Source organism: Nerophis lumbriciformis, linkage group LG33, assembly GCF_033978685.3.
Source record: "Nerophis lumbriciformis linkage group LG33, RoL_Nlum_v2.1, whole genome shotgun sequence".
Classification (NCBI taxonomy): Eukaryota; Metazoa; Chordata; class Actinopteri; order Syngnathiformes; family Syngnathidae; genus Nerophis; species Nerophis lumbriciformis.
This window is the reverse complement of record NC_084580.2, coordinates 2,428,585-2,449,032: the sequence shown is the minus strand read 5'-3', so window position 1 is coordinate 2,449,032 and position 20,448 is coordinate 2,428,585. Positions and strand designations below refer to the sequence as shown.

The following is a 20,448-nucleotide window of genomic DNA, read 5'->3' as shown; positions in this document are numbered from 1 at the left end:
ATTTATCTTCCTATGGGCTGTAAAAAAAAAAAAAAGTTATTTATTGATGCATATATTAAAAGACTATAGTATATTTGCATATTTTTATGGTAACATTCGTAGCGAATCATCCGTTGCAAATAGTAAGATAGACGACCACACGATTGAGGGGAAAGGTCGCACTCAACATTTGTCTTTTATGCCCGCAAGGAGAGTTTGACGCTCCAGGAGAATAAATAGGTGAAAAGTTTGATTCTTTCACTTTGTAATAGTCACCATGGCACTCCTCAGAGGTAAGTAAATATGTTTTCAATTCAAATCAATGTCAAATAAACCGGCATTGCAGAACCAGGCTATGGTTTAAAGTACATTTTGACAGTTCGTGTGATAATGTAGCGTCATAGTCTTATCAAACAAACTAAACCACAATATAAAGTACACATTACTATATTTGTGTGTAATTTTATGATTCATTTTTTAAAAGAACGACGTGTATGCACTATAGCACCACTGTACCTCATTTAACCACGCAGATGAGCAACCACTTGTTATTAGTGATGTCATGGTGTTAACAGAGGTAGCTATAACTACCAAACACATTCACTATGTCATATATAATCACGTTGAAAAGGAAGGCAAACGTGAATTTGCTAACAATAAAAAGTGTAAATATAATGGCAAGCTCACGATATTATAACGTTTTCATTGATTGATTGAGACTTTTATTAGTAGATTGCACAGTACAGTACATATTCCTTACAATTGACCACTAAATGTTAACACCCGAATAAGTTTTTCAACTTGTTTAAGTCGGGGTCCACGTTAATCAATTCATGATATACGTACACAAAGTCTCCAAAACAAAAGTCTGATAGAAAGTATCCAGTAACAAACGTGTCCACATCATTCAACTTTCTGCGCAATGAGCTTGACTTAATGAATTATTGTGAGGCCAGGTTAAGGCATATCACGTGAAGATGGTGTTGGGATATAATTAAGATAATTGTTAAAAACATGGCTATGGGCTGCACTTTGGACACCCCTGCTGTAGGCAACGATGAGCTAGCAGCTACACAACAGCTAAGCTAAAATAGCACATTTAAGCATGTCTAATATTTATAGTTGCTTATTACATACACAAAGTCTCCAAAACGGAAGTCTGACAGAAAGTATCCAGTAACAAACGTGTCCGCATCATTCAACGTTCTGCGCCATGAGCTTGACTTAATGAATTATTGTGGCCACTAGGTGTTGTGAAAGATCAAATTATCATTGCAAAAGCATCCGTCATAAGCAGAGGTGGGACCAAGTCATTGTTTTGCAAGTCACAAGTAAGTCTCAAGTCTTTGCCCTCAAGTCCGAGTCAAGTCCCGAGTCAAGACAGGCAAGCCCCGAGTCAAGTCCAAAGTCAAGACTGGAAAGTCTCAAGTCAAGTCCTAAGTCCTGCATTTTGAGTTTCGAGTCCTTTCAAGTCCTTTTAACCACAGACTAATATATTAACACAGATTGTGTATGCTTTTCAAACGCTGTATTTATTTATTAAAACAAGTGCATTTTAAATTGCAGGAAAGAAAATTGTGCTGACATTGCACTTTATAATAGCACTATTAACCAGTCATTTTAAACATTAACTCATTCCTTTACAGAACAAACACATTGAAAAATAAAGTGCAAATGTACTTATTTGTACAAAAGTGTTAACATTGAAAAAACATGACATATACGTGAACATAACAAAAAAGTTGTACTTTTTATATGTCAGGGCCCTATGCTGCATTGCATTTGCAAAAGACCAAATTAGCCAAGAGTCTGTCAGTCATTTGTGCACGATGGGGGCGTAGTATGATGCCACCATGGCTGAAAACTCGCTCCACTGGAGCACTGGAGGCAGGCACTGCCAAGACTCTCATGGCCACTCGGAACAGTGAAGGAAGAGTCTTCATGTTCAATGCCCAGAACAAAAGGGGGGAGAGAGTTGTTTTGGGTTGGTGCACTACTTGTAAGTGTATCTTGTGTTTTTTATGTTGATTTAATAAATTTAAAAAATAAAAAAATTCTTGTGCGGCCCGATACCAATCGATCCACGGACCAGTACCGGGCCGCGGCCCGGTGGTTGGTGACCACTGAGGTAAACAACCAACAGTATGTCAGAAAGCTAGCTAAAACGGTACACATATTCATAATATAGTATACATTTTAACTGACCTTTATTTTACTATTTTTGTCTTTTTTTAGGTGGCTAAAATACGCGGTGCTGCTGACCGCCGTCTAACGTGACTAACGTAACCCTGCTTAAAAAAAAATCACTGAATAAAAAGTATGAATAAGGTAGTGAACTGCAACAGATTCCCGTGTTTGCAATAACGTTATAACGTTAGCAGTGAGTTTACAGCCTCACTGATTTAACTACACAGAAAATAAAAGTCACGTTACTTAGCCAATAAACGTTATCTTACATTCAAAACTTACGTTCTTTGTGCAACTTCAAATGCTGGACGAAGTTGGAAGTTGTTGCCTCTCCATCAGTAATTTTCGAACCGCATGTGTTGCATACTGCAAACCGTTTTGTGTTGACCACCTCGTAATTTTTATACCCAAACAAAATTATTTTAGGTATCATTTTTTGTTCACTGGCGTGTGGTTTGGACATGTCTTCTTCGTTGGTTGTCCTGCAATTTGATTGGATGAATGCTGTGTGATGAAAACAAAGTAGATCTAATTTGATTGGCTGTTGTACTGAGAGCACACCAGCTGACACACGCAACGCTGATAGACAAGTACACAATGAAAAATACGGAGCGCTCCCGAATAACTTTTTCATCTTTGGGTTTTGGGGAAAGTAGCAAGTCATGTCAAGTCATGTCAATTCAAAAGGCTCAAGTCCAAGTGAAGTCACAAGTCATTGATGTTAAAGTCTAAGTCGAGTTGCAAGTCTTTTTACATTTTGTCAAGTCGAGTCTAAAGTCATCAAATTCATGACTCGAGTCTGACTCGAGTCCAAGTCATGTGACTCGAGTCCACACCTCTGGTCAAAAGGTTGGTGTTTTTCTTATATTTGTGTCAATATGTATAAGCATATTTTGTGGCTTTCCCCATATCGAATATTTTGCATAAAATGTAGGGTCGCTATTGCTGTAAGGGTCAGTCGACATCGCTATGGGGTCCGCAACCCTAATGCCGCCCTCCAGTGGTCCACAGAGGCTGAAAAGGCTTTCATTGACCTCAAACATGACCTGTCCTCCACCTCTGCTTTCGCTGTGCTTGACTTATGATATGCAGGTTTTTTTTTTTAATGCAAATTATAAATAATACATATTGCCTCGTCCAATGTCCTCTTCTCAGGCGTATTTGTAGTAGCAGCCAAGCGCACTCCATTTGGTACCTATGGGGGTGTTCTGAAGGACCACAGTGCAACAGACCTGGCCGAGCATGCAGCCAAAGCTGCATTGGCTGCAGGAGGTGTGGCACCCGAGCTCATAAACAGTGTCATCATGGGCAACGTCATGCAGGTATTTAAAATAATAACATTCTACTATTTTCAGCGTTTTTTTTAGACTGTTTGGATTGGAACACAGATAATTGATCACATTTCTCCTTTGCTCTCTGATTGCAATACAATCATCAATGATTGAGATCGTCTGATACCAATGCAGATACCGACCACATGTCTTAACTGATCTTTTTTTTTTAATGTATTTGGTGAGTGCTATCAACACAATATTTAAACTAGTTTATTATTCTCTATTATTTCATACAAATGATCAAAACAAAGTCAATAGGACACAATAACAAAACAAAAAATATTATCGGTGTCCTGGGAATTATTACCTGAGTTTGTAAACAAAAACAAAAACAAATATTTTGAGACAATAAACATATCAACATAATCACTCCTGTATTGCTCATATTCTGATACTACCCTTGGTATCAACAGCACCAATGTATGCATCAATCCGCCCTATTACGTGTGGTGTACTAACTGTGATGATGCTGACACATAAACAGTTGTTGTTATATTATCCTCTCTCTCTCTCTATATATATATATATATATATATATATATATATCCCCGTGACTGCGTGGGTTCCCTCCGGGTACTCCGGCTTCCTCCCACTTCCAAAGACATGCACCTGGGGATACGTTGATTGGCAACACTAAATTGGCCCTAGTGTGTGTGGATGTGAGTGTGAATGTTGTCTGTCTATCTGTGTTGGCCCTGCGATGAGGTGGCGACTTGTCCAGGGTGTACCCCGCCTTCCGCCCGATTGTAGCTGAGATAGGCTCCAGCGCCCCCCGCGACCCCAAAGGGAATAAGCGGTAGAAAATGGATGGATGGATATATATATATATATATATATATATATATATATATATATATATATATATATATATATATATATATATATATATACAGGTAAAAGCCAGTAAATTAGAATATTTTGAAAAACTTGATTTATTTCAGTAATTGCATTCAAAAGGTGTAACTTGTACATTATATTTATTCATTGCACACAGACTGATGCATTCAAATGTTTATTTCATTTAATTTTGATGATTTGAAGTGGCAACAAATGAAAATCCAAAATTCCGTGTGTCACAAAATTAGAATATTACTTAAGGCTAATACAAAAAAGGGATTTTTAGAAATGTTGGCCAACTGAAAAGTATGAAAATGAAAAATATGAGCATGTACAATACTCAATACTTGGTTGGAGCTCCTTTTGCCTCAATTACTGCGTTAATGCGGCGTGGCATGGAGTCGATGAGTTTCTGGCACTGCTCAGGTGTGAGAGCCCAGGTTGCTCTGATAGTGGCCTTCAACTCTTCTGCGTTTTTGGGTCTGGCATTCTGCATCTTCCTTTTCACAATACCCCACAGATTTTCTATGGGGCTAAGTCAGGGGAGTTGGCGGGCCAATTTAGAACAGAAATACCATGGTCCGTAAACCAGGCACGGGTAGATTTTGCGCTGTGTGCAGGCGCCAATCCTGTTGGAACTTGAAATCTCCATCTCCATAGAGCAGGTCAGCAGCAGGAAGCATGAAGTGCTCTAAAACTTGCTGGTAGACGGCTGCGTTGACCCTGGATCTCAGGAAACAGAGTGGACCAACACCAGCAGATGACATGGCACCCCAAACCATCACCCAACCATGCAAATGTTGCATTTCCTTTGGAAATCGAGGTCCCAGAGTCTGGAGGAAGACAGGAGAGGCACAGGATCCACGTTGCCTGAAGTCTAGTGTAAAGTTTCCACCATCAGTGATGGTTTGGGGTGCCATGTCATCTGCTGGTGTCGGTCCACTCTGTTTCCTGAGATCCAGGGTCAACGCAGCCGTCTACCAGCAAGTATATATATTCTAATTTTGTGACACACGGAATTTTGGATTTTCATTTGTTGCCACTTCAAATCATCAAAATTAAATGAAATAAACATTTGAATGCATCAGTCTGTGTGCAATGAATAAATATAATGTACAAGTTACACCTTTTGAATGCAATTACTGAAATAAATCAAGTTTTTCAAAATATTCTAATTTACTGGCTTTTACATGTATGTATGTATATATATATATATATATATATATATATATATATATATATATATATATATATATATATATACACTGTATATATACTTATTTAACATTTGTTAATTTCGCTGATATCTGCTTACTTTTTGCTCCATCCAAACTTCTTAAAGTTTACTAAGGACTTATTTCTTGGTGTTGTTTTTAAAGCTAGCTTAGCAATTAGCAATTAGCATACTTGCTCCTGCTTGCTCTTTGTGTGTAACATGTTTAGCCACGGCCTCCAGTGATAATGGTACTTGCTAATGATACTTAAGATACTAATAAATGCACTTTATTTGGAGGTGATTGATATTATCCTAGGCGAGCGGCTTCACACTGTGAATGGAAATACCGTACATAATTAGCTGCAGCCACTTGTCAGCCGGGGGACTAAAAATAAATACAATGTCAGCCACGGAGGGGATCGGCGTTTGTGATTGGCAATAAAAGTCATTAATTGGCAATGGGAATTCACCCTACTTAAAACCCTGATTTATCCTCACATGCTTTGCGATGTCACAGAATTTTCATCCATCCATCACCATCTATCGCTTATCTGAGTTGGGGTTGCGGGGGCAGCAGCCTAAGCAGAAAAGCCCAGTCTTCCTTCATGAAATTTAAGTTTAGAATATTCCAAAGGTTAAAAAAAAGGCCTTAAAGTACCAGTAGAGTGGAAAAACAAGTTGCCTCTATATTGCAGCCATTATCTTATTATATATATGATGTATGACACCAAAAGACTTCCAAAGTTTACGAATGAATAGATATGATCAAAATAGTATCAATCTCATACAGATTCCCAAGTCATTTTGAGAGATAATGAGCTAGCCAGACACATCATCGCGTGACCAACAACAATGCAAATCATGCAGAGTTTGTGAGAGCCAACAATAATTACTTTGGGAAAATCTATTATCCAGAAACCTATATTGTTGGTCCTGAATATGAGGATGACCTACACATTTTAGAAGCTCTGTTCAATAGAGCCAGCTTTAGTGAAACACAAAGCATCATGTTATTGCTACGTGCTAAACAAGAAATACAAACTACAAACGTAATAAAACGAAAGCTTACTGTACAACATCTGCTCTTACTCCGATCACGACTGATAGGATGTCCATATCTTCCCATTTATATGAAGTATTAATCATGATGCACAATATTATAAATATTCAGTTCACACTAAGTAAATAGAGTATTTTTTGTGGGTTTTGGATGGTTATTTAGAAGGTTTTGTGGGAGAAATAGAGCCCCCCCCAATTGATGGACAGTTTATGTATTTATTTATTTACGACTTAGGAGTTTGCATGTTCTCCCCGTGACTGCGTGGGTTCCCTCCGGGTACTCCGGCTTCCTCTCACCTCCAAAGACATGCACCTGGGGATAGGTTGATTGGCAACACTAAATTGCCCCTAGTGTGTGAATGTGAGTGTGAATGTTGTCTGTTTATCTGTGTTGGCCCTGTGATGAGGTGGCGACTTGTCCAGGGTGTACGCCGCCTTCCACCCGAATGTGGCTGAGATAGGCTCCAGCACCCCCCGCGACCCCAAAAAGGGACAAGCGGTAGAAAATGGATGGATGGATGGAAGAATGCATAAAAAAATGAAAACATATGTGTACGGCACATCTCTGTCTAATTTGTACTTCCAATATGACTGATCTGATACTATGGTCAGAATGCAGAAGTGTTACTTCAGTGACGTGTCGTCACTCTCCGGAAAATACCAAAGACGTTCTGAGCGGACTGAATTTGTGGCATTTTGTGATGTTCAGACTGTATTTTCACATACTTTGCGGATTGTAAATGAAATTGGATATGGTTTATTGGATACAATGAAACGCAATTAAGCATATAAAGTCAACTTGTTTTTACACTCTACTGGTACTTTAATGCTAATGAGCAGGGGTCCCCAAACTATGGCCCGCGGGCCGGATACGGCCCCCCCCCCCAGCGTCCAAAATTCGGCCCGCGGGAAGTCCCAAGTTAAAAAAAAATATATATATATTTTTTTTTTTGTTGTTGTTTTTTTTAAATTTGTCCTTACTAGTCCATTTTCTACCGTCTCCTAGCCACTCAGGCAAATCATATTGTCTATCCATCCATCCATCCATTTTCTACCGCTTATTCCCTTTTGGGGTCGCGGGGGGCGCCGGAGCCTATCTCAGCTACAATCGGGCGGAAGGCGGGGTACACCCTGGACAAGTCGCCACCTCATCGCAGGGCCAACACAGAATATATATGTATGAATACACATATATATATATATATATATATATATATATATATATATATACACACACACACACACACACACACACACACACACACACACACACACACACACACACACACACACACACATTTACATATAATATACAAACCCCGTTTCCATATGAGTTGGGAAATTGTGTTAGTTGTAAATATAAACGGAATTCAATGATTTGCAAATCATTTTCAACCCATATTCAGTTGAATATGCTACAAAGACAACATATTTGATGTTCAAACTGATAAACATTTTTTGTTGTTGCAAATAATCATTAACTTTAGAATTTGATGCCAGCAACATGTGACAAAGAAGTTGGGAAAGGTGGCAATAAATACTGATAAAGTTGAGGAATGCTCATCAAACACTTATTTGGAACATCCCACAGGTGAACAGGCAAATTGGGAACAGGTGGGTGCCATGATTGGGTATAAAAGTAGATTCCATGAAATGCTCAGTCATTTACAAACCAGGATGGGGCGAGGGTCACCACTTTGTCAACAAATGCGTGAGCAAATTGTTGAACAGTTTAAGAAAATCTTTCTCAACCAGCTATTGCAAGGAATTTAGGGATTTCACCATCTACGGTCCGTAATATCATCAAAGGGTTCAGAGAATCTGGCGAAATCACTGCACATCAGCAGCTAAGCCCGTGACCTTCGATCCCTCAGGCTGTACTGCATCAACAAGCGACATCAGTTTGTAATGGATATCACCACATGGGCTCAGGAACACTTCAGAAACCCACTGTCAGTAACTACAGTTGGTCGCTACATCTGTAAATGCAAGTTAAAACTCTCCTATGCAAGGCGAAAACCGTTTATCAATAACACCCAGAAACGCCGTCGGCTTCGCTGGGCCTGAGCTCATCGAAGATGGACTGATACGAAGTGTAAAAGTGTTCTGTGGTCTGACGAGTCCACATTTCAAATTGTTTTTGGAAACTGTGGACGTCATGTCCTCCGGACCAAAGAGGAAAACCATCCGGATTGTTATAGGCGCAAAGTTGAAAAGCCAGCATCTGTGTTGGTATGGGGGTGTATTAGTGCCCAAGACATGGGTAACTTACACATCTGTGAAGGCGCCATTAATACTGAAAGGTACATACAGGTTTTGGAGCAACATATGTTGCCATCCAAGCAACGTTACCATGGACGCCTCTGCTTATTTCAGCAAGACAATTCCAAGCCACGTGTTACATCAACGTGGCTTCATAGTAAAAGAGTGCGGGTACTAGATTGGCCTGCCTGTAGTCCAGACCTGTCTCCCATTGAAAATGTGTGGCGCATTATGAAGCCTAAAATACCACAATGGAGACTGTTGAACAACTTAAGCTGTACATCAAGCAAGAATGGGAAATAATTTTACGTGAGAAGCTTAAAAAATTTGTCTCCTCAGTTCCCAAACGTTTACTGAGTGCTGTTAAAAGGAAAGGCCATGTAACACAGTGGTAAACATGTCCTTTCCCAACTACTTTGGCACGTGTTGCAGCCATGAAATTGTAAGTTAATTATTATTTGCAAAAAAAAAATAAAGTTAATGAGTTTGAACATCAAATATCTTGTCTTTGTAGTGCATTCAATTGAATATGGGTTGAAAAGGATTTGCAAATCATTGTATTCCGTTTATATTTACATCCAACACAATTTCCCAACTCATATGGAAACGGGTTTTGTATATATATATATATATATATATATATATATATATATATATATATATATATATATATATATATATATATATATATATATATATGTATATGTATATATATATATATAGCGCGGCCCCCAGCCAAATTGTTTTACCCCAATGCGGCCCCGGAGTCAAAAAATTTGTGGACCCCTGCTAATGAGCTTTGTTTCGCCACACCTCTCTCAGACAGCGTGTGTGTCCCTAAAAGCGCTATTTAGACACTTTTTACAAATACTCTGCATTCGTCCAAAATAATAGATGCCATATATTACATACGACAATGTAACATTTAGGAGTAGGGCAGGAAGACACAAACATTAGCATAGCTACGTGAGCTAACAATACAGTCACATTTTAACGGCAATATCATGCAAGGTTAGCCTATTCGCTGAAGAAAAACAAATTGTTTATGTGTAAGATGTGTAGCGAAACCTACGGTCGGGTGAGTGGTGATCCATTAGGAGGGAAGTTTTTTCTTAATGACATCATGAAAACCCGTAAGTTAAAAAAATGGAACAAACAAGTGAGGAAGGTGATTGCTACCGTCCGGTGTTCATAAACTGGCCCTAAAGGCATGTTTTACAGTATTATACATGTCACTTTTGCATGATAGGGGCACATTCATCAGATCATGATATTCATAATGTATCTCACATTGGTCTATAAACATTATTAGAGTTCAGCTGACGCCCCTTACATCGCTCGCCATGTTGGTCTGAGGTGTGGCGTTCCCGTCCCAGTGCCTGCTCTCACTGTCAATAGGCTGTGTGGCTCGGGTTTCCAGTCCATCATCAATGGTGCTCAGGTGAGATGGCAACAAAGAATGTGCACCTAAGACGCAAATCCTTTTTCAAAACGTTCTTCACATGCCTTTTTGTGTTTTATAGGAAATCTGTTTGAAGGAGTCTGAGGTGGTCTTGTGTGGTGGTTCAGAGAGCATGAGCCAGGCGCCCTACGCTGTTCGCAACATCCGATTTGGTACAAAGTTTGGTTTTGATCTCAAGGTCTGATTTTCTTTCTCATCTTAGTACACTTTAAAAAAAAAAGCTACCTTTCTATTAAGCCTACCTGGGTGTGATTGACAGCTGGAGGACACTTTATGGGCGGGTTTGACTGACCTGCACATCAAAATCCCAATGGGTATCACAGCAGAAAACCTGGCAGAGAAATATCAAATCACAAGAGAGGAATGTGACAACTACGCTTATCACACTCAGCAAAAGTGGAAAGCAGGTAAGGGAAGCTGCCATCTCACACAATGCCCATCTCACAGTACAAACGAGTATCGTTATTGAAGAGGAATAAAATACTATATAGAATACAATAAATACTAAAATAATCATTTAAGACTGAAGTTGTATTATCATAATATGAATTTAGTGATAATATGCTAAATTACAATTACAACTGTTTCCTCTTAACATTAGTTTTTTAATGTATATATTGCATAACATTTCTATTTTTAACAATTTAATTCTCATATCACAACTTTTTTTTCTCGTGACTTGACTTTTGTCTCATATTACAACCATACAACTTTTTTTTTTGCATAATCTGGAATTTTTTCTTCTTCTAAAACGACAACTTTTTTTCTAAAGATAATACAACTTTGTTTATTACAACTTACAACTTTGTTGCTTAATATTAAAGATTTTTTTGGCAAGATCAAATGTTCCCGAAAATGAAAAATATTAACTAATAAAATAAAATAACTGTTTTCTAAAATATATTTCTTATTTAATATGATTATTTTTTAGTTATAAAATATATTATTTAAAATTGTTAATACAACACAGGAAGCAAACATTTAGTTTTGATCATATTTTGTTTTTGAATATTTAAAGATGATGTACAGTAATTTTTTTACATAATACAAATGTTTTTATCGTAACAATATGACTGTATGTACTATGACTTTTTTTCTAATAAAAAGTTTTATTGTTGGAACTAGGGTTGTTCCGATACCAATAATTTGGTACCGGTACCAAAATGTATATCGATACTTTTCGACACTTTTCCAAATAAAGGGAACTACGAAAAAATTTCAATTTTGGCTTTATTTTAACAGAAAATCCTACAATACAATAAACATAATTTTCCGATTACACTCAAAGAACAATTTTAGAAGGTTAAAATATAAATTAAAGGGCATTAAACACATTGTGTTTTTCTTGTTGCACTAAAATAACTATTTACAATTTTCCATAATCAAAAATTAGATTAGAATATAATAGAAAGGCTTTATTAACATGATATTAAATTATTAATGATTTATGGTTGCCAATCCTGGTCTGTGTTTTAAGAAAAATATAATTATTAGTAGTGCTAAAATCAAAACTATGGATAAATGTACCCAGATAAGCAATGTAGCAGCTAAAACGCACACACAGGTTAAAGATAAAACACAAATTGTAGCAATTTGTCACCAAATTCAGTCATTTTACTTGCACTAGTTGACGTTAGATGGGCGGTCCTAACTCCGCTAATATTTGGCATCAATCCAAGCAGCTGTGTGCGCATCTACGTATCTACACGTTATGTATCTACACGTTATGTATCTACACGTTATGTATCTATATGTGCACAGCAGGGGAGCTGGTTAACTTAGGAGAGTAGTGTATGTGTGTTTGCGAGAATGGCAACGTGTTGTCTGAGTGATGTCAGTGAGTGAGTGGGCGAGTAAAGAAAGGGAGATGTAGAGCATGCACTGCGCAGTAGAAAAATTAATGGGTCTGGTTGTGTCCTGCAAAACTAATAATAAAGCAACCAGAATGTCACAAATCGGCAGCCTCGAATTCTGACCGAAAAGCGGAACTTAGCAGACCCATCGTAAAGTGAAGAGTTACTCCCGACGAAAACATCGACCCTGAAGGGAACGTCTGCCCTGTGCTCCTTGACGACAGTCTGCACCGTCGCAGAACAGCAGGACAGGTTTAACAACTACCGTATTTTCCGCACTATTAGCCGCACCTAAAAACCACAAATTTACTCAAAAGCTGACAGTGCGGCTTATAACCCGGTGCGCTTTATATATGGATTAATATTAAGATTCATTTTCATAAAGTTTAGGTCTCGCAACTACGGTAAACAGCCACCATCTTTTTTCCCCGTAGAAGAGGAAGTGCTTCTTCTTCTACGTCAAGGTAAGCACCCGCCCCCATAGAAGAAGAAGCGCGCGGGTATTACGTTTCATTTCCTTTGTGTGTTTACATCTGTAAAGACCACAAAATGGCTCCTACTAAGCGACACACTGTGGTTCTAGCTTGCCGTGCTAATGGCCAGAAACTTCCACCCATGGTGATATTCAAAAGGAAGACCTTGCCAAAAGAGAACTTTCCAGCCGGCGTCATCATAAAAGCTAACTCGAAGGGATGGATGGATGAAGAAAAGATGAGCGAGTGGTTAAGGGAAGTTTACGCGAAGAGGCCGGGTGGCTTTTTTCACGCAGCTCCGTCCATGTTGATATACGACTCCATGCGCGCCCACATCACAGATGGTGTCAAAAAACAAGTGAAGCACACAAATACAACACTCGCCGTCATTCCGGGTGGATTAACCAAAGAACTCCAACCGCTCGATATTGGTGTCAACAAGGCATTTAAAGCATGACTGCGAACGGCGTGGGAACAATGGATGACCGAAGGCGAACACACATTCACTAAGACAGGGAGACAGCGCCGGACGACATACGCCAACATCTGCCAGTGGATCGTAAATGCCTGGGCGGATATTTCGGTCTCAACTGTGGTCCGAGCTTTCCGGAAGGCAGGATTCACGGAACTGCTGGAAAAACAACAGCGACACTGACTCTGATGACTTCGACGAGACGGAGCCGGCCATTTTGGATCCCGTAATTCGCCCAACTTTTTAATTCGGACACCGTAGGAGAAGAATTCGAGGGATTTATGAATGAAGAATAACTTCAGAAAGTGAGTGTTATGTTTATTTTGTGTGTTGTGACATTAATGTTCGAGCAACATTAAGTTATTGCTATTGCTCTGCACTATTTTGAATTTTACTATGTTTGTGATTGCACATTACCGTACATTTTGGGAGTGAACAGAGTTGTTAGAACGCTGGTTTTTAATATATTATTAAAGTTTAACTGACCTATCTGACTGTTTTTTTGACATTCCCTGTAGCGCAGTTAGATGCGGCTTATAACACGGGGCGGCTTATAGGTGGACAAAGTTTTGAAATATGCCGTTCATTGAAGGCGCGGCTTATAACACGGGGCGGCTTATGGTGCGGAAAATAAGGTACATTATTACCTGTCACTCTTTATAACTTCTTGTGCAGATCTGAATGATTATTATTTCAATGTTTACCTATGTTTGAAGCAAAAGTGGTAATACTAATCGCCACATTTGGCGAGGCGTGTTTTAAAGCGCTTCCTTGTTTAAAGTGTCACCTTTATCGTTAGTTTTGAAGCCCAAATATCTCCATACTGCGCTTCACACACCCTCTTTATTAACCAGTAGAATTGCTGGTTTTTTTTACATTCTTCCTCTCCAAGATGTTATTGCTTGTATGCACTTTGTGTGTGCGTTTTTGACACACTCAACATGATGCGCCTCGGCTCTATACTCATCGCCGCAGATGAAAGAATGGTACTGATTTCAATCAATTAGTATCGCGGTACTTTATTGGTACCTGTATACCGTACAACCCTAGTTGGAACATAACATTTTTTCTGCATTTTACTATTTTTTTCGTAAAAACTTACAAGTAACAATAAAGTTTAAAAAAAATAATTATTACAACTTATCTCCTGGCTTTTTTTTCTCTCTTAAGGCATTTCTTGCTTTTTCCATGTGGCCCTAATGATTTGTTATCTTTTGTGCTCTGTCAGCACAAGAGGCTGGTCACTACACAGCAGAAATTGCTCCTGTTGATTTAAAATCTAAGAAAGGCAAAGTGTCCATGGCTCAAGATGAACACCCTCGCCCTCAGACCACCATGGAGCAGATGGCCAAACTGCCCACCGTCTTCAAAAAGGGAGGGACTGTTACTCCTGCCAACGCTTCAGTCAGTCCTCCTCTAAAAGATGTTATTCAAACTGAAATAAAATATTAAAACGCTTTGTACCTAAATGTTTTGCTCCTCTTCAGGGTGTGTCTGACGGTGCTGCTGCAGTGGTGATCGCCAGTGAGGATGCACTCCGTCAACACAAGCTCACTCCACTGGCAAGAATCGTGGCCTATCATGTGTCGGGCTGCGACCCGAGCATCATGGGAATCGGTGAGTTCCCTAGTAAAGAATAGAGCTAAACATGAATTAATATTTATATTTGTCTAATATTTATATAGGGCTTCACGGTGGCAGAGGGGTTAGTGCATCTGCCTCACAATACGAAGGTCCTGAGTAGTCTTGGGTTCAATCCCGGGCTCGGGATCTTTCTGTGTGGAGTTTGCATGTCCTCCCCGTGACTGCGTGGGTTCCCTCCGGGTACTCCGGCTTCCTCCCACTTCCAAAGACATGCACCTGGGGATAAGTTGATTGGCAACACTAAAATTGGCCCTAGTGTGTGGATGTGAGTGTGAATGTTGTCTGTCTATCTGTGTTGGCCCTGCGATGAGGTGGCGACTTGTCCAGGGTGTACCCCGCCTTCCGCCCGATTGTAGCTGAGATAGGCTCCAGCGCCCCCCGCGACCCCAAAGGGCATAAGCGGTAGAAAATGGATGGATGGATGGATAATATTTATATATTTGTTTTGAATCCTGCAGGCCCAGTCCCAGCTGTCACTCAAGCTCTCAAAAAAGCTGGGCTCTCGCTAAGTGACATGGACCTGGTTGAGGTCAGTTACATATTGTGACATTAAAATACCTGATGCTGTTTATTGTCTTTTTAAGGCATTTTTTTTTACAACATCTGATAATGTTATACAGGTGTACTTAACGAAGAATCCAGAGCGCAGACCAACATTGTACCTCCTATTCATTTAAACAGAGTCTCCTCTAGTCGCTGGGTGTGTGGTCTAGAAAAACAAAAATACCACCGATTAGGGATGGGCAATATGGCCTAAAATCTATATTGCGACATATATAATAATAATAATAATAGATTTTATTTGTAAAAAGCACTTTACATTGAGTAAACAACCTCAAAGTACTACAGTGTATTAAAAAAATAAAAAATAAAAATAAAAAGATAAATAAAAATAAAAAATAATCAAAAATGTCAAAAAAAGAAGGAGATAATGTCCGCAGGAACCTACCACATAGCGAAGGACATACACTATTTGATTTCCTATTGTGCAGCTCATTTTTATTTGACAGTTATTGAAATATCTTGTGTGACATCATGCACAAAAGTGCACTTTATTTGTTTTGAAATATTGTAGTGGCGTTCTGTAAAAAAAGTGCACTTTAATTTAGTGTTTTGATATGTCATCTTACAAAAGTCACAAAAGTGCACTAATAGCTTGTTTTAAAATGTCTCCGACAATCTTGCACTTTCTGTTTTGAAATGACATGAATGTTTGTGCCACTGCTTAATAACTTTTTAATAAATACAGTTTTGGTAAATTGACTTAGTTGTGATTTCCCTCTCTGCATGAAAGTTTAAAAATGAGCATATATTAATGAAGTATGAACAAGAATGTATTAATGTAGACACATAGAATCATCATATTGCTGTGATTATATGCATCAAGTGTTCATTCAAGGCTAAGGCAAAATATCGAGATATATATCGTGTATCGTGACATGGCCTAAAAATATCGAGATATTAATAAAAGGCCATATCACCCAGCCCTAGGTCAAACAGACAATTAAGTTGTTCAATATGATAATTTTCTACATTTTGGACATAACAGCCTCTCTTTAATTGTCTGCCATTTCAAATGTATGCCGCGTGCTCTTTGTGTTTTAGGTAAATACCCTATAAGAAAGTAAACGCGATTGTCCTTCGATTGTCCACAGGTGAATGAGGCGTTTGCCCCACAGTACTTGGCCGTTGCCAAGGCCCTCGGACTGGATCCGGAAAAAAGCAACGTAAACGGCGGCGCTATTGCCATCGGACATCCTCTCGGAGCGTCAGGGACTCGCATCACCGCTCACCTGGTTCACGAGCTCAGGTAGCTGGGTCATGAGAATATGCTCCGCCGTCAGGAGTTATTTTCTCCCGCTATGAATGATTGATGTTTTTTCGTGACAGGCGACGAGGCGGCAAGTACGCCGTGGGATCGGCTTGCATCGGAGGCGGCCAAGGTATCGCCATCATCCTTGAAAAGTGCTGAGTTTTTGCTGCCTAAGAAGAGGAATGTCATTCACACATGTACACACTCACATATTACATACAGTGATATAAGGACGGCTTTAATGTTGAGTGGTGTCGTCATTACAATTTGTTATGATGGTATATTTCAACTAACGTAGTCCTGTGTTGCCTTATTTTGAAAATCTATAATAATGAATGAGTTTGGGTGTGACTGCACACGTGTGTATAGAAACATGTTTGCCTTCATGTATTTGAACCACTCCGTCATTAGAACCATCAGTTATTTTTTGAAACACCTCTTACACAAGCAGAACAAATCATGTTTTAGATTTCTTTGCAAGATTTTCTGAATAAATTAAATTTTTGGAAAATATGTGTTGTTGTTTTTTACTTATAACAAGTTGCATCAATCCTCAAAATGTTGTTAACTTGTGGTTAAGAGGTAAGTTATCTTAGAGTCTTATTAACTTTAAAGTTTACATTTTCATTCATATTAAGCTGGCACATGTGGTAGAGCAGTTGTGCCAGCAACTTGAGGTTTCCAGGTTTGATTCCATCTTCCGCCATCCTAGTCATGGCCGTCGTGACAAGATACTTCACCCTTGCTCACGACGGGGTGTGGTTAGCGACTTGCATGGCAGCCTCAGACCCATTACTGTGTGAATGGATGAATGTGACGTATAATGTGATGCGCTTTGGGTATCATTCCAGGTATACTGTAAATATAGAACATTTTACCTGATAAAGAATGTAATGTTTGTGGCTGGTTTGTATTGCTTTTAAAAGCTTACTCATTGCATTTATTGTTACGTCCTTGAGCCAAAAAAAAAATTGTTTGTGGAAAGTGTTGCTAATTTACATTACATTGACAATATAACTTGTCCATCAAAAATAAAGTATATATTGAATGTGCTCATCAGCATATGAGTGGTGACTGTAAATAGATTGAATTGGTAGCAGAATGTATCATGAACACCATTACGCACAGGTGTAAGCATTTTTACAAAAAGGGTAGGCCTGTTTATACAAAACCCAAAACCTGTGAAGTTGGCACCTTGTGAAGTGAAGTGATTTATATTTATATAGAGCTTTTCTCTAGTGACTCAAAACGCTTTTACATAGTGAAACCCAATATATAAGTTACATTTAAACCAGTGTGGGTGGCACTGGGAGCATGTGGGTAAAGTGTCTTGCCCAAGGACACAACGGCAGTGACTAGGATGGCGGAAGCGGGGATCGAACCTGGAACCCTCAAGTTGCGGGCACGGCCACTCTACCAACCAAACTATACCGCCCCATTGTAAATTGTAATAGTAAATAAAAACAGAATACAATGATTTGCAAATCCTTTTCAACCTATATTCAATTGAGTAGACTGCAAAGACCATATACATAATGTTCAAACTGGTAAACTTTGTTTGTACTGAATCAAAAAGCGACATCAGTTTGTAAAGGATATCACCACATGGGCTCAGGAACACTTCAGAACACCACTGTCAATAACTACAGTTCGTCGCAACATCTGTAATTGCAAGTTAAAACTCTACAATGCAAAGCGAAAGCCATTTATCAACAACATCCAGAAACGCTGCCGGCTTCGCTGAGCCCGAGCTCATATAAGATGGACTGATGCAAAGTGGAAAAGTGTTCTGTGGTCTGACAAGTCCATATTTTAAATTGTTTCTGGAAACTGTGGACGTCCAGAACAAAGAAGAAAGGAACCATCCGGATTGTTATAGGCGCAAAATTCAAAAGCCAGCATCTGTGATGGTATGGGGGTGTATTAGTGCCCAAGGCATGGGTAACTTACACATCTGTGAAGGCACTATTAATGCTGAAAGGTACATACAGGTTTTGGAGCAACATATATTGCCATCCAAGCAACGTTATTATGGACGCCCCTGCTTATTTCAGCAAGACAATGCCAAGCCATGTGTTACAACAATGTAGCTTCATAGTACAAGAGTGTGGGTACTAGACTGGCCTGCCTGTAGTCCAGACCTGTCTCCCATTGAAAATGTGTGGCGCAATATGAAGCCTAAAATACCACAACGGAGACCCCGGACTGTTGAACAACTTAAGCTGTACATCAAGCAAGAATGGGAAAGAATTCCGCCTGAGAAGCTTAAAAAATGTGTCTCCTCAGTTCCTAAACGTTTTTTAAAAGGAAAGGCCATGTAACACAGTGGTGAACATGCCCTTTCCCAACTACTTTGGCACGTGTTGCAGCCATGAAATTCTAACTTAATTATTATTTGCAAAAAAAAAAAAAAAAGTTTATGAGTTTGAACATCAAATATGTTGTCTTTGTAGCATATTCAACTGAATATGGGTTGAAAAGGATTTGCAAATCATTGTATTCCGTTTATATTTACATCTAACACAATTTCCCAACTCATATGGAAACGGGGTTTGTATAAATGCAACAAATATTGGCAATTTAAAAAAGTATTTTTTTATACTGTATTACGATCAGGGTTTGTGACTTACAGTAGTTTTCAGACAACTTTGTTTCATACTTTCTATATTATACAATACCAACAATAGTCAAGTTGTTTTTGTCTGATTGTCTTATAATAAGATGAACAAATAGGTAACGTTTACATATAGCGTTAAAAAAGATTTGTAAGTAATTTAAAACACATATATGTATTTAATATATGTGTATGTATGTATGTGTTTTATATCAGATATGCATTAACAACACAACAAAAAGACAAACCATAAATGTTTTTTTTTTTTAAATATAAATCTTTATTTATAATCATCAACATTTACAAATAAACATATGAACAACAACAGTACAAAACAGCGCCAGGTGGTTGTAAACTAAATAAAACAACTGCAGTAGAATGCAACAAATGTAATAATGTGTAAAGTCATAAGCTCACACAAGTTCCGTAAATATCACAGTTTTGACAGCTTTTTGGTTTTTAGGGGTAGAAAGCGTTTTTAAGTAAAGTTCCAATTCTTTTTTAAAGGCACAGGTCGAGCATTGAGAAACTTACATTTATGAATATGAAACTTAGCCAGTAGTATAACAAAGTTGCAAAGGTAAAATTCCTTTTCAATTTTGTTCTCATACTGTGTATTTTAAAAACAAAGCGTAAATTTGTCATGAATAATGTCCAAGATAAGAAAAAAACATAAATGTTTTTTTATAAACCTTTATTTATAATTGGCAACATTTTATAAATGCAAGCAAATAAATAATAATAATAACATAACATTAATAACTTTAAAACAAAACACAAATTTGTCATGATAAGAAAAAAACATAAATGTTTTTTTTAATAAACCTTTACTTATAAAATGCAACATTTACATACAAGCAAAGAAATAATAATAATCAAAACAAGTACAGAAATAGTACAAAACAGCGCCAGGATGTTGTAAACTCAATAAAGTAACTAAAATAGAATGCTATATATATATATATATATATATATATATATATATATATATATATATATATATATATATATAACAAAATGTAAAGCCATTTAGGCTCACACAAGTTCCGTAAATAATCAAAATTTGGAACACAGCATCATAGTTTTCACAGCTTTTTGGTTGTTAGAGGAACAAAGCGTTTTAAAGTAAAGTTCTATATTTTTTTTTTAAAGGCACAAAAAAACAGGTCGGGTATTGAGAAACTTATATTTATAAATATAAAACCTAGCCAATGGTATGATGAGGTTGCAAAAGTAAAATTAA

At 38.1% G+C, this 20,448-nt stretch overlaps 1 protein-coding gene across 1 annotated transcript; it reads left to right on the top strand.

Annotated features, from left to right (window-relative positions):
- The first annotated feature begins 102 nt into the window (after positions 1-102).
- Positions 103-17,102, top strand: acaa2 (acetyl-CoA acyltransferase 2). The gene is made up of 10 exons (XM_061928241.1): positions 103-272; positions 3,322-3,488; positions 10,187-10,315; positions 10,398-10,514; positions 10,596-10,743; positions 14,363-14,538; positions 14,622-14,751; positions 15,237-15,307; positions 16,434-16,588; positions 16,669-17,102. Exons 1-10 carry the CDS (start codon positions 257-259, stop codon positions 16,748-16,750), a joined length of 1,191 nt encoding a protein of 396 aa, XP_061784225.1. The 5' UTR covers positions 103-256; the 3' UTR covers positions 16,751-17,102.
- The last annotated feature ends 3,346 nt before the right edge of the window (positions 17,103-20,448 follow it).